Here is a 14584-nt window from a genome sequence, read left to right as displayed (position 1 = left end):
GCCATTCGCTTGTTTTGAAACGTCCTAAGTTTAGCTGCCTCCTCCCTAGGAAACCCCAGGGGAGGCAAGGCAGCACAGGCAGGGGTCTTTGGAGGGAACCGTGGGGACAGGAGAGCCTGCACCCCAAGCTATGCCCAGGGCGGGGGTGGGGCTGCACTGCCGAACCTGCTCTTGAGACGGGAGATGCCCTGGGCTTGCCGGTGTCCACTGTGGTCCCGCTGGAAGGGGTGCTGGGGCAAGACCGGCCATCGCTCTTCTTCTTCTTGTCCTTCCTGTACCCCGAGAAGACAGACTTCCACAGAGACCTGGGCTTGGCGGCCGCTTCCTCCAGAGTGCCGGGGCTGGGCCTCTCCAGGGGCCGGCCCTCGCCTTTGGGCTTCTTCTCTTTCTTGCTTCTCCGAGGAGAGAAGAGGGATGACCTCTTCTTGCTCTTCCCGCTGGAGCCCTCTGACGAGGTGACCGAGCCGTCCGGGCCCCCTGAGTCTGAGGGAGGGGACAGCACCTCCTCACTTGTGGCTTCGTGCCTCGGGGCAGGTTCCTCGGGGCCCTTGGGGGGCACGGCAGTGGCTCTGCGGGGTGCGGGGGTCCTGGGGGCTGCAGCTGCTATGTCCATCTCCTTCATCCTGCTCAGCTGCCGGGCCATGGCATCCCTCAGTGCCTGGCTCCGCACCGACTTCTCCCGGGCCCGCATGCGCTCGGCCGCCAGCTCCTTGGCCTCGGCCGAGACCAGCGGCAGCCCCCGCTTCTGCAGTGGGACCCCACTCTCTGGCCCCCGGCTGTTCTCCGGAGCCAAGGGCTGCTTGGGGTGGGGCCAGTGGGAGGGGGGTGTGAAGAAGGTCTCCTGCAGACTCGAGTCCTCCGTGCGGTCGTCACATGTGTTGTCATCATACGTGTCCTCCACATCGTCCGCAAAGGGAATCTCATCCACGCTCTCCACGAAAGACTTCCGCGCCTCCTCCTGGGGGGGCTGGGTGGGCTCCCGCGGGGGCCTCACACAGACAGCTGGGGGTGGGGGTGCCGAGGCCACAACCTGCCCTGCCAGGGCTGGCTTCCTGTGAAGGGTAGCGGGCTCCTCGTCAGGCGGTGGGGGCGGCGGGCTGGAAGGGGGTGTGAGCATGGTGGAGTCAGAGGTGTTGAAGCTCTGGCTGCCCGGCGTCCTGGTGCGGGAGGAGCTGCCCTGCAGGCCCAGCCCCGAGCTGCTGGACAGGTCTCTGTGCTCCTCCCGGGGGCCCTTTGGCTCCCTGTCGGGCGGGGACACAGGGGTGGGTGGGCAGGGCTGGGCCCCCTCAGCCGCTGGCAGCCCCAGCTTCCTGGGGACAGGTGGGGGTTTTAGGAGCCGGAGCCCCTCGCTCTGGGGGGCCTTCTCTGCTGGATAGGCCTTCAGGGGCGGGGACTGGAAGGCGGGCTCAGACCCTGGGCTCCGGTGCACAGGCGTGAGCCCCAGGCTGCGGCGGATCTCGGCACTCTTCATCCAGAACTCTGCCACCAGGTCGCTGCGTTTCAGGGCCTCATCCCCAGGGAGGGGGCTGCCCAGTGTGTCCTTCGTGACCCCCTGGTTCTTCACGGGGAGGGGGGCCAGAGGAGTGGAGGTTCTGGCCGGCACGGGCTGGGAGCGGATGGGGGACAGGGTGGGGGACGGCACGGTGGCCTCAGGGGATGGCTGAGGCTGGGAGCAGATGGGCAGTTGGGTGGGCGGGGACGGGCGCTGGGGGCTGGCAGGTGAGGGCGGCGTCCTGGCTTCAGGCTGCGATCGGATGGGAGGGTGAGCTTCGGGCTCCGCTGGCGGGGTCGAGGGCTCCGGCAGAGGGCTCTCGGCGGGTGACCTTACCCCAGCGGCCACAGCAGCAAGGGGGGGACGGGCGCTCTGTGGGAAAGCAAGGTGACACGAGCCACTCAGAAGGCAAGGCCGTGACAGGTGTTCTCTCCCACCAAGGGCCTGAGCTTCCTGAAACGGCCTCTCCACCCTCGGGGCCACAGTTGAGGGCCAGCAGGACACCCCCTCTTCTGCCCTGTCCAGTTCCGGAGCCCCTCGCCCAGTGCACACAGGCAGCTTCCAGGTTGGGTTCATCCCAAGTGTACCTTGCTCTTCGAGCCCTGAAATGACACCAGCCAAAGGATGCCACGACCCACCCCAGCCTGCCAGGGTCTCTGACGTGAGGTGGGAAACAGCGTCAGTTACACTCTGCCTCCAGGCACTCGTTCCAACCACGCCTGGGCTCATCTCAGGGGAAATCACCCAAGTCACCTGGCTCCTCAGGACCCAAAGACCAAGTCAAGTAGCTCCCGGCCTCCAGCTCTGGCCTCCCTGCAGACAACTCCCCTAAAACCTGCTCCGCTGGAAACAGTGTAACTCTCTATTTAGGGAGCATCTTGCACTGTGTGGTATGAACACCCCTGGTAACCCAGACACACATTTTTTATTCAGAAAAGCATAGTCATTTGAACGTAACACTGAGAAGAAACAAGTCTGTTACTCAAACCAGTGATTCCACAGATCCTGCTGTTTCAGCTTGCTGTGGGACCAGGACAGCGGGCCAGACCGGGCCGGAGCCCCAGCCACTCATGCTTCCAACAGCCCCGTCAGCACCGGAGGCAGTGGGGTCAACCCTTACCTGTGCCCCGGGGCTGCGGGCTGGGGAGGACAGGCCCATGGGCTCCTCAGGGGACCGGGTGGGGCTGGAGACTTGGGAGGCACCTGAAAAAACAAGAGGCAGGATTTGCAAGAAGAACCACCTCCTCTGGCTGGATGGGGAGCCCAGGGGAAGGGGCTGCACACAGACCTCTCTCTGGGTGCCCTGCTGAGGCCGGCGGTGGCTCCTCCTCGCCGTCCGACACCCTCAGCTCCAGCTCTGCTCCCACCGCCGGCCGGTGCAGCTCCGTGTTGGCCTCGGACGGGACGTCGTCCGACCAGTGCTGATCTGGCCGAGGGAAGCAGCAGCACAGTCCTCCAGTGAGGCTGTGCTCCCCTCCAGGCGCTGCCCGCCTTGGAGGCCAGCTGCCAGGACATCAGTGGCAGCGTGCATCCCGTCCCGGCCTGGCCCTGCCCGCTGGTCCCCTGCTCCCCAGACTGCCCATATCATCTCATTGTTCCAGCCTCCAGAGGCAGCGGCTGCCTTAGAGGCCCTGTAGGAAGTCCCACATCTGCTCGGTTTCTCCCCATAATTGAATGAACACAGCCCCTGTCCACCGGGGGCGTGAAACGACAAGCATTCAGGTCAGTGCAGAGCAAGGAAGGAACCACGAGCCCTAAGAGCCACTCCTCCGAGCGCCTCGCTTTCACTTTAACGTGCTGTCCCACCTTCCCCGAGCTCAGAGCTCTGCGGCCCCGTACCGTCGTCCAGCTCGGCGCCAGTGTCCCCTGCGTCCCCATTCTCCGCTGCCTCCCCTTCGATCTCTGCTGGTTCCGAGTCCACGTCTCCCTCCAGGTCATCCTCATCGAATGGGACTGCAAGGCAGAAACGTCAAAGGAAGGACAAACAGAGAGATGGACAGACACACTGGCAGTGGGGATGGACAGTGGCACTGGGTTCTCGGGGCTGTCCATGGGCAGACCGCGGGGAGAAGGGAGAGGGCTGGCTGGGGCAGGAGTCAGAGGGCCGGGAGCTGAGAGCAGGCTGGGAGCCGGGCTGGGCCTCCTGAGCACACGGACCCGGCCAAGCAGGAGGTGAGGAGCGGCCTGGGCCGGCCAGCTTTCCTCTTCCTCCAGCAGCTGCTGGGAGAGCCTGTCTGAGAAGAATAGGGGGAGGCAGGGGGAGAACGCTGCTTCTCAGGCCCAGGTCAGCAGGTGCCCAGCACACGTGGCAGCCAGGACCTGCGCCGACCACTAGACCCTCGAGGAACAGGATGAGGGGCCGTGGCCAGCCCTGCCTCTCAGGGAGGGGACCAAGTCCAGGCAGCGAGGGGGGGGGGTCTGTTCTCAGCTGCACCACTCAGCCTGGATCAGAGCTGTGTGTAGGGCTCTGATGGCTGGGCAGGGCTGTAGCCTCGCTGGGAGAATTCAGACACGTCTCTTTCAGCACACGGGAGAGTGGGGAGGGACATGTAAAGGTCCTTTCTGGACCCAAGACCAGCCCCTCCGTGCCACAGGATGAGACAAAGTGTGATTTCTCCCAAGGAAGCAGCCCACACTCACACACTCACACCGGTCCTCACCCCTGCACACAAAGCATTCAGACCAGCGTCTGGGCAAGAGACGGCCAGCCGCTGAGCAAGAGATGGCCAGCGGGAAGCTGTCCAGGATGCCAGGCTGGGAGTGCCTATGCTTCCAGGACCTACTTCCCTCTTGCCGAGGTGCCTGGAGGCTCTTTTCAGGGTCTCCTTTCAGGAGAGTGGCTGCCCTTTGACCTGCACGTACCTGGGCCCGAGGGTCCAGCCCTGCAGAAACCTGAGGCCAGGTCATGGGACCACGACCCGCAGGGACCAGCAGCCCAGCCTCTCGAAGCTGCATCCCCCGCGGCCAGAATGTAGTGACCAGCAGTGACCAAGAGCAGCCATGGGGTCAGAGCAAAAGGAAGCCAGGGACAAGAGACAGCCGTGACGGCCACTGGAGGTGGGCACCTCTAGGAGCTGGGCCTGCAGCTCGTGACCCGGGGGCCCTGGTGTTGTAAACACTTCATTCCGCCGTGAGCTGTTCTCACCACCTCTTCCATGCACTCAGCTTATTAGAACAAGGTGATGACATACACCCACTCCACAGAGTGCTAGAAAGATCCATCTGGAGTGGGTGAGGAGCCCCACACCGCTCCTTCTGAGCAGCCACAGAGCTGGTGGGGCCTGAACACTGTCCTGTGATGCTGGCATTGCTGGGAAAACCCTGGGGAGGCCTCTCGGTTACTCCCGCTGACTGAGACGTCCAAGTGCTCACAGTGCAGCTGGGCACTCACCCAACACGAGGGGAAGGGCTCCCAAGGCAAGCAACCCTCCCACCCCACGCTGCCTGTGGGACAGCGAGCTGGCCGCTGCAGGGCTCCCTTTCAGAGAGGATCTGACGGGGACAGAACCCGGGCCCGCCCCACAGAGGGCGCCCCCCGCCCCCAAGCCCACACGTGTGCTCGAATCCGTCTGTGAGCGGCCGGGCATCAAGAGGTTAAGTTCACATGTTTGCTGGAAGCAAGCGTGACGCGGACCCCAGCCAGCCGGGGTTCTGGGCACAGCGCACTAGAGCTGCCCATCCCAGTCCTGGCCCCACAGCCCCCAGGCTTCTCCTACTCAGACACACGCCTGTGCCCTAGACGCGGGATGGGGAGTCATCTACGGTCCTCAGCGGTACCCTGAAAGGAACGAGTGTCACACATATCAAAACACAGCGAGAAGCTTCAACGTGGCCGCAGCAGCGCTGAAAGAGAGACATTCTGAGGGAGGAACTGAGGGTTAGTCCAGGGCAGGACGGAGCGGGATAGAAGCAGGCACACGCGGAAGCGGGCGTCGCCGACACACTCAGCTCTGGTCTAGTCCGTGGCTGCTGGGACGTCCCGACACCTCAGACTTGTCCAACCATCCTGGGAACAAAACTAACTAGGGGGGTGACCAGCAGCCCTCCCTACGGCTTCGTGGCTCCTGACGCATGAGCTGAGGATACCGGGCGGCTGGTGGGGCAGCCTAGGGCTCCTGTCCTGCCCACCCAACAGCGGTGCCCTGGCCCTTCTGCACCTCACAGCTGAGGCCAGGACCTTCAGACGATGGAGTGCCATGACCTTCCTGGATACCAGAGCCCCTGGCTGAGAAACGCCCCCAGAGCAGTTCACTGAGGACAAGTGAAGCCTTGCGACTCCCTTGTGGCCCAAGTGCTCAGAGAGCCCCGCACCTCAGCCTGCAGACCCAGCCTGTCCCGCGCCTCCAGCTGAATCCCCCCACCAGTACTGACTGCCTCCTGCCATGATGCTCCTGTTCGTGGTTCCTCCAGCCTCCTCGCTTTCACAGACGTGAAACCTGAGTGCTACACACGGTCCTTCGGCTTCAGCCTTCGCTGATCTCTACTAACAGTGGTGTCTGTCTTCCCTGCCGCCTGCACTCCTGCTCTCTCCCCTTGGGTCCTCCCAGGAGGGCGTGGGGTGTGTGTCTGGTCCATGCAAGGGCGGGCGGCCTGAGTGAGGCATGCACGTGCCCCCACCCTCTGCCGCGCATGCACCAGCGGCAGGACTGGAGTCCCGTGTTAAGGTACCAGCAGGGCTGCCGAGAGAGGGTTACGGTGAGTGGGCAGAGAACAAATATCACCAGACTACCTCCGGAGACCGACTCCAGCCAGGCCTGTACTGCTGCGCGGCGGACGGAGGGGAGGCCGGGCACTGAATTTAAAACAGACAACAAATACACAGTTACACGGGAGTAAGTGTTCCTGGTGAGGACAGTGAGGTCCTCCTGGAGTCTACAATGAAGGAGAGACAGACGAGGCCAACAGCTCAAGGCCCTCGGTGCCCTGTGTGCTGGGCGAGGAGAGAACAGGGTGGGGGGGTGGGGGATGATGCAGCTTGAGTCCAGCTGGCATCCCCAGGCAGCAGGCTCTCTCTCGGCTCTCAAAGAGCTCCTGGGTGTTTACGTGGCTGCAAAAATGGTTAAAGACATTGGTCCCTGTGGGCACTGAATGCAAACACAGAAACAAAAGGGCAAGAGACAGAGGGGAAGACACCGAGGTGGGCACGCCGAGGTTGGGGCATGGATAAGGATGCCCCCAACGCTCTCTAGGTTTTCCTTTTGTTCCTTAAAAGAAGCCAGAACAAGGGTCATCGTCATCCTCTTGTGGGATGCAGAGTGCCTCCCCTAAAACCCAGAGCTGGAAATGACGCTGCTTCAGAGGCCTCCCTGACACAAATGTCTTCTTAAGACTTCATTTTAGTCCGAGATATGGTCCCTTGACCCCGTTCTGTCCACGCACACTCACACCCAGACACACAGCATGATGAAGAGCGAGGACGTTTCCACAAGTGGACAAAGAGGAGCCCTACCTAGTGACACAGGGCAAAGGCAGCAGATTCTCAGTTCTTCCAAGGTGAAGTTCACCCCACTGTTTCCAGTCAGAGGAGAACCCCCTCTCCCCTCACTGACGAGAGCCCAGGAAGCAGACACGCCTCGCTGGCTCTTACTTGCGTGGAGCCAGGCAGCCTTGCCCTACAGGAGAGTACTCTGCAGCCCAAGGGGAAGAGGGTGGAGGCGCCCGGGGCCCTGCACCCCGAGCAGTTACCTCCGGGAAGGGGGGACTCGGGCGCCAGTGCCGCTCGCTCCTCCTGGCTCTCACGGATATGCGTCCAGTGCACATCGGCCTGGATCTCCAGGGGGTCGGCCGGGTTCAGCAGCTGCTGCAGCCTCCTCGGGCTCCCGACTAGGGGACCAGGTTCCAGGGGAGGAGAAGGCGAGGGAGGGAGAGAGGACAGGAGGGAGGAAGGAAGGAAGGAAGACAGGGGAATGTCAACAGTCCAGGGATGGAGGAAGCAGACACCACAGGACAGAAAACAGAGGAAAAGTCACCATATTTGCCAGGATCAGTGTGAAGCAGAAGCAGGCAAAATCGAATCAGTGCACGCGTGCGCGCGCACGCACACACACACACACACACACACACCTCCTACCTGTCAGTGTCACCGCCTGGTTTAGTGTGATCCCACCCCTTGCAGCCTCAGTGCACGCGCACACGCACACATACCCGACTTCTCGTTCAGTGTGACTCTGTCCCTTGGAGCCACAGTGCACCCACATGCACACGCACACACACACACACGCACACATACGTGACTCCTACTCGTTCAGTGAGACCCCGCCCCTTGGAGCCTAACTGTCATCCATGAAGAGTGTTACTCCCCCGCCAGTGCAGAGCCCCTTCCTCTCTGCCGCTCTTACCACCTCAACTGCCTCTAAGGGACCCAAGCGCAGGTCACGACTGGCCTTTGCAAGGCCAGCCTCTCACACATGTGGCTCCAAGGCCACCAAGCCCGTGCCCACTGCCACTTGCCGCGTGGACAGAGATATGGACAGGCCGGGCCATCCTGCAGGAACCAGCAGCTCACACAGGCACGACATGACTCTGTTGGGACTCTCAGTCATCTTCTGCCCCTTCTATGCTGGGCTGTGGCAGGGGTGGACTCAGAGGGGCTGCAGCCAGGGAGAAGGCAGGTGGGGTTTGTCCTGCAGACCACCACAGCTCAGGGAGCTCACAGGAGCAAGAATTCAATCCCTCTGTGCCTTTTCTGTAGTCAAAGCCCTTTCCCTTGATTCTCCTCTAGGGGCCCACTGGTCCCCCCTGGACACCAGAACCAGCTCCTCAGCCAGGTGAGAATCCTGCTGCTGGTGTCCAAGGAACACGCATGCATGCCCACCCTGCGGGCTCTGCATTGTCAGTACTAGGACCACACCATACGCTGGGGTCAAAACAGGGGACAGCCAGCAACGTGGGGGAGAGGGACCACAAGAGGGAGGGTGGCTTTTCAGCAGCATCTGATCTGAAGGCCTCTCCGCAGTCTACCAGGGCAATCTGGCTTCACCACAAGAACCACGACCTCCTAACTTTCAAGCAACAGGAAGAGTGCTTGGGGCAGAGGCCACCGACAAGGCCACCAGATGTGGGCAGGGGCGCTGGGCCGGGCTGGCATGGTCTCTCCTGGGAGCCACTGGCTGCTAAGGGCTTTCTCAGGGGTTGAGGGTCCCTGGCGGAGCTGGACGGGCTGCATCTCCGGACCAGGACAACAAGTCCAAGAGGAGATGCAGGCCCCTCCTCCAGCTTCCAGGCGAGCAGAGAAAGACAGTAAGGCTTCTCCCTGGAGCTGCCCGGGTCCCACCAAGCAGGGGGGCCTGGGGACACACTGCCTGGGCATGGGGAGGGCTTCTGGCACTCTGTGATGTGAGGTGAGCAGCTCACATCAAAGCAGGAGCAGAGTCTTAACTGGATGGAGAACAGGCAGCAGGCGTACAAGGGGCAAGAGGGGTCAGTCGGGAGGGCCTGGGGCGGCTGCCTCTCCTACCACTGCACTCTAGGAAAGCCCCCTTCTCACGTGGGACCTGCTCCTGGGGGCAGGGCGGAGGCAGCAGGGGTACCTTCACCTGCACTCAGGTCCTCATCCCCCTGTAGGAGCTGGCCTTGCAAGCCTTCTCTGTCCCAGGGCCAGTACTCTCCTTCTGCAGGAGCACCGTGGGGGCAGACAGGAGGAGGACAGAGAGAAGCGTCACCCCCGGTTCCTCCAGCTAAAGCCCGGCCCTACTTCCACATCCAGGAAGTTAGGTCTCAGGAGGGAAGAGGGAACGCACCCTGACCCTCAGCTGTGTCTGGGCTACAAGCCACCAAGGGACCTTCCAGGGAGGCTGTGCCCTCGCAGTCCCCGTGGACTGACCCCAGGCCATCAGCTCTGCAGGCAGGCTGGCAGCTGAAGGAACCCCGGATGCTGCTTCCCCCAACTTCTCACATGACGGGGTGTTCAGGCCCCAAAGGACACCCTGGAGCCCCGCCCTGGCCTCCGGGTGGGAGGGAGGGAGGTCTGCAGGAGGACCTGGGCCAAAGGGGTGCCCACATGCCCATGGAAGCCCTGCCTCATCTATCATGGGTCACCGGCTAGGGGACACACAGCGCTCCAAGGACCCCAGGAACTGGCACTGTGCCTGGCCAGCGCCCGGCCCTCACTGAGTTGCAGTCCCCGGGCTGGGACTGGCCGCTGAGCACAGGGACCTCCACGCGGGGCAGAGGTCCCAGAGCCATAGAGGGCCAGCCCTGGGGGCCAGGCTCCAGGCCAAGGAGTCACACCCTCGTGCCTTGTCCACGTGCCTGGAGAGAGAGCACAACCCTAAGAGACACGAGTCCCCAGGGGCTCTGGTCTCTGCCTGCCTGGCCCCTGCTCACCACTCCAGACCCGGGGCAAGCCGGCATGGGGGAACGGTCCTCTGAGCTCCTTGTCACCACTCGGGCTCACACACACAGCCGACGGGATGGGACCAATACCTCGAGGGCCCGACGAGGCATCTCAGAGCCAGCCCGACCGACCCGCCAGGACACGACTCCCAGAACGTCCCCACACCCCATGAGTGAGCCTGCCCGGGGGCCCTCTCCTCGATGCTCTGAAGCCCCCGACACCCAGGACCAGGGCACCCCAGAAAGCTAAGTTCCCTCGGCTGGAACAGGAAAGGAAGACCAGTGACCTGAGCTTCAGGATGCCCTTGCCCACCTCCACGTCCAGCTTTACCTGACGGCCCGTCATGGGTCCCCCAAGGCCTGCGAGAGAGGCATCCGTCATGGGTCCCCAGCCACAGAAACCCACCCCCACACTGTGGTCTGACGTCAGGGTCAGGAGGAGAGGGCGTCCACTGACCTTCACTAGACTCGTCCTCATCCTCCTCCTCGTCCTCCTCGTCTTCCTCCTCCTCCTCCTCGTCCTCCTCGTCTTCCTCGTCCTCCTCCCCGGCCCCGAAGCTTCTGGAGGCCTCCAGCTCCTCTTCACTCTTCCCTCTCAGGAGCGCATGGATCCTCACAGCCTCCTTCCAGGGTACACCGCCCAGGTCCGAGGTGGGCAGCGGAGGCTCCTCTTCCTCCATCTCTGACTCCGAACTGCTGTGGAAACGACCAGAGAATCCAGTGAGGGGACGTCTGGAGGCCAGGGGCACAGGCAGAGGAGCTGGAAAGGCAGCGGCCCACTGCTGGGCAGGATGGGACAGAGGACGCCTCAGGGGCCAGCGCACGGGGGACAGAAGGGGAAGCAGAGGGCAAGAAGGGCACTCGGGCTGCCTGTGCAAGCCTCCCCGCCCTGCAAGAGGCAGTCACTGCTCGAGGGCCCAGGCGCCCGCTCCCAGGGATAAGCACGCCCCACCTTGCTCCGAGGGCCGGGCCCGGGTGCCCGCTCCCAGGGATAAGCGCGCCCCACCTCACTCCAAGGGCCCAGCCCAGCTGCCTGTGTCTGGGAGGGAGACCCTAAGCCCTCAGTGCCCCGCCTGACGGGGGAAGTCTGACTTCCTGCGGCCTCCGGTCAGGGTGGAGAGTCTAGAATGCAGTTTGGGGCAAAGGCTTTGAGTCACACAGCGTCAGCTGACCTGGAGCCTGGGCTCAACCACAACTACCCCCGAGAGGGAACGTGAACCCGGAGGCTCCGAGGGTATCGCCGCATGTCAGCACCAGGAGAGTGGCTCTGCCTGAGCACAGCTGTGAGCACAGCCCCTGAGAGGGTTCTGTATCATCGTCTTTATAGAAAATTACACCCCACCCAAGGGTGATGGGGGCAACTGTCACTTCCGCTGGGTCAGAAGCGAGGGTGGTCTCCTGGGCTGTGTTCCCCTAACCCCTCACGGGGCAAATGGCTCTGCCACGACAGCCCTGTCCACGCTGGGAAGGGGGTGTGAACACTTGGTTGTCGGGTGAGCTGTGGAGTGGGAGATGTACTTGACTTCACCACGCCTGTGCTACTCGTGGGTCCTCCAGCCATCCACTAGCTTGTTTTACCCATTTACAGTCAGTCTGTCATTCAGCAAATGCTTCTGAGCACCTACTGAAGTTTAGTTAGTAGATCAGGAAGAAAAGAGCAGGTCCTCACTGCTCAGCTCAATCAGGTGAATCCTCCTCCATTCATGCGTTCATTCATTCATGCCACTAAAACTAACCAAGTGTCTTCTGCTCACGATGCCCTTCCCAGGGCATTAACACTAACCTGCCACAGAAAAGATCCTAAGTCTCGAGGGAGACAAGATGCAAACACCAGGACTAGACAGGGTGGCGATAACTGAAGTGGGCTAGGGTCGGTGCGAGGCAGTTTCCAGAAGGCAACTAAGACTGTGGACCACAGAACGCGTGCCCTCTGGAGTCTGATTAGCTTTCAGTGTTAACTGAGCTACGGTTTCTGCCTTATCACCGTGACTTCATTTGTTTACTTTCTTATTAACTAACAACACTGAGCAACCCCGTGCTTGTCATTTAACATCTTCCAAAACAGGAAATCAGGGTAAGAATGCCCCCTGTGCTCATCCCTAACCTCAGGTCAATTTATACAACTTCAGGTGGGAGAGCGGAGGCCAGGCTGCCCTTCCTTCGAGCCGAGCGCACTGGGACCCCAGTCGTGGGCTGCAGTTCTCTGTAGGGGTCAGGGGGAGCTCAGGGCAGCACATCCCTGGGCCATGTCACGAGGGTGGCCAGCATGATGAGGTTCTACTCGAAGCTGCAGCAGCTCAAGGACCGTGAAGAAGAGCAAGGGACGCACACGGCATAAAAAACCAGAAGGTCAAGCCTCACCTTTCGCCACAAGCTACAGGCTCTCAGTCCCTTTCTGAGCGGTCTCGCCACGTGCTTCCAGAGACGAGAAGCAGGCAAGCCCACCCCCTGCCTCTGTGAAGGCCAGAGGGGAGACAGACATTTCCTCCCAGGCCTCACGGTCCATGGGCCCTTGGAGCAGCCCTTCAAGCCTGGCCAGACTCCTCACGGCACATCAGACGAGGAGACAGACAGGGAGGCCACACAACCTGCCTGTCAAGGGTCACAGCCAGCACGCAGACCCAGGGCTCCGCGGCACCCACCGCAGGCAGCGGTCCCCAGAGGCTGACCTGCTGGCCGCGTCCTCCTCCGTGCCCGTGTCCAGCACGCTGCTCAGGTTGTGCTCGGCCTGCGTCTCCTCGGGCACCTCCTCCAGCCCCTCCGCCTGCCGCACCGACAGCCGGTAGTTCTCCAGCTCAATCCTCTCCGGGGTGCCCCGCAGTCTCTTGGCGACGCTCGGCTCCTCCAGGCCATTCACGCTTGGGCCTGCACGACAAGCAAGAAGCAAAGTGCTAGGGTCAGCGATGGGGATGACGGAAGGAGCATTCCCCTGGAAGGAGGGGCAGCCGTCCTGCAAAGCTGGGGAGCTGGACACCACACTGGTCAACAAGGCTGGGGCCCGCAGAGCCCAGAGGAGGCTGGTGTGCGTGGGGGCATGCAGAAGACCCCCTATCTGCCCTGCAGGAAAGCCTGGGGAGCAGTGGACACTGGCTGGGGGGAGAGGCCAGGCCGGACCTGAGGGAAAGCAGCCTGTCGAGGGGAGAGTCCTCCCACTGCCCCCACCCCTTGGTCCAGGATCCCGCTGAGGTTCGAGCGCTGCATCTGGCTGGTCTATGGGGGGGGTCCAGGGAAGCAGTGCTGTGGTGTGACCGCGCATTTGTCTGTCTCATGTTGAGATTCATGGTAAAGGCTCTTTGTTCCGTGGGGCCCCCCCGCATGGGCGACCGCACCCACACAGAACAGTCAGGCCCCCTCATTCCTGGTGATGCCAGCTGGACAGCTTGGTTGAGCTGGTGCTTGTCAGCTCTGTGTTGTAGAGGGACCTTTCCCCTTTGGAATTAATAAGCATATTTGTGCAGTTATGTGTGGACACCCTGGACTGCCTGTTCCCAGCACCCCTGCGTCCACGGTCTGAAGATCACTAACAACCTTGCCTGGGTTGGCTGCTTCTCTGGGAGGCCCACGGCAGTGCTTTCTAAATTCTAGCATTCCTCTGTGAAGAGCTCTGAGGACTGCACTGGGCATGTGGACTCTGAAGGGCTCAGATGTCCGATGTCGTCGCCACGCCCCCTCCACCCACATCCCCGTCCTCACATGCCCTGACACACCCTGTGACCCCACGCTTGGGCAAAAGAGGCGCCCCGACCACTCTTGCCTGTGCCCACTGTGACAAGACGCTGCGTGTGGACGCAGAGTCACACAGACCCACCGAGACACTGGACCCCGCCAGCGACTGGCTGAAAGACCTTAGGAAAATCATACGACACGGAGAGTGCATTTCCTGATCCTCAACGAGGACAGCCCCATGCCCAGGGTTACTGTGCATGTGAAGGGGATTATATTCTCACACACACACACACACACACGCGTGCATGCGCACAGGGGCCGTCCCCGTGCCCGTGTACACTGCCCTCCTCTACTATGTTCACCATGCACACGGCAGCACTCCACACGGGAGCTAGGGGATACGTCTTGAGGTCCAGCAACCTTTTCACTGCCGAGTTGTACGGGTCTCCTGTATCCATTTGCCCTGGACTGCAAATAGCAGTTACTGCACACAGAAAGCCAAGGGAGAGCACAGCAAAGGGACCCCAGGTGGAGGCAGGCAGGCCATGGGGCTCGCACCCTGCCAGGGCAGGCGCCCAGCTTCTGTGACACCCCAGGCTCTACAGAATGACACTGGGTTTGGCTGGTGAAGTCACACTGCCAGTCTCGGAGGACAGGTGGTCTTCCAGAGAAGCTCAGAACTCGAGGAAAGATTGAAGGACAGGATTGATAACCGCTCCTCACAGACCAACTGTCTACCTGTCCATCTGGGGTGACCGTATGCTTACGTGAGGCACAGAGAAAAGAATGTGTGGCTGCAAGGGGGAGACACTGAACTGCCAGGAGTCAGCAGCAACAGAGGGACTGAGCAGGGGAAACGCGACAGGGATGAATCAGAGCGGTCCCAGGAGACCCACCCGGTGGGAGGGGACAGCCTGCAGCCCAGGGAGTCCTTTCCGGAAGGCCGAGGGACTCGTCCACACCACAGGCCTATGTGCCCTGGCTGCAGGATCCCAGGGAACTTTTGCTTTCATGTTAAGTTTTCTAGTTAAATTCCTTTTGCTGCTATTATTGCAGCATCTCCCATGGGTGATTTTCAGGCACGTGGGAATC

The 14584-nt window shown here is 61.8% G+C and overlaps 1 protein-coding gene across 19 annotated transcripts in view; it reads right to left on the bottom strand.

The window, feature by feature from the left end:
- Positions 1-14584, bottom strand: part of MICAL3 (microtubule associated monooxygenase, calponin and LIM domain containing 3) — a 156535-nt gene that overhangs the window by 18889 nt on the left and 123062 nt on the right. For 15 of the 19 annotated variants that reach the window (XM_055567379.1, XM_055567325.1, XM_055567319.1 and 12 more), the window contains 8 exons: positions 12496-12691; positions 10284-10522; positions 7178-7315; positions 6222-6284; positions 3332-3445; positions 2781-2918; positions 2613-2695; positions 166-1864 (listed from right to left, as the gene is read on the bottom strand). In XM_055567379.1, coding sequence (XP_055423354.1) covers positions 166-1864; positions 2613-2695; positions 2781-2918; positions 3332-3445; positions 6222-6284; positions 7178-7315; positions 10284-10522; positions 12496-12691 — 2670 coding nt within the window. The remainder of the gene's footprint in view (positions 1-165; positions 1865-2612; positions 2696-2780; positions 2919-3331; positions 3446-6221; positions 6285-7177; positions 7316-10283; positions 10523-12495; positions 12692-14584) is intronic. The other 4 variants (XM_055567386.1, XM_055567432.1, XM_055567383.1 and 1 more) reach the window with 3 other exon arrangements.

Source organism: Bubalus kerabau, chromosome 1 (assembly GCF_029407905.1).
Source record: "Bubalus kerabau isolate K-KA32 ecotype Philippines breed swamp buffalo chromosome 1, PCC_UOA_SB_1v2, whole genome shotgun sequence".
In the NCBI taxonomy this organism is placed as follows: Eukaryota; Metazoa; Chordata; class Mammalia; order Artiodactyla; family Bovidae; genus Bubalus; species Bubalus kerabau.
This window is presented reverse-complemented; position numbering and strand designations above follow the sequence as displayed.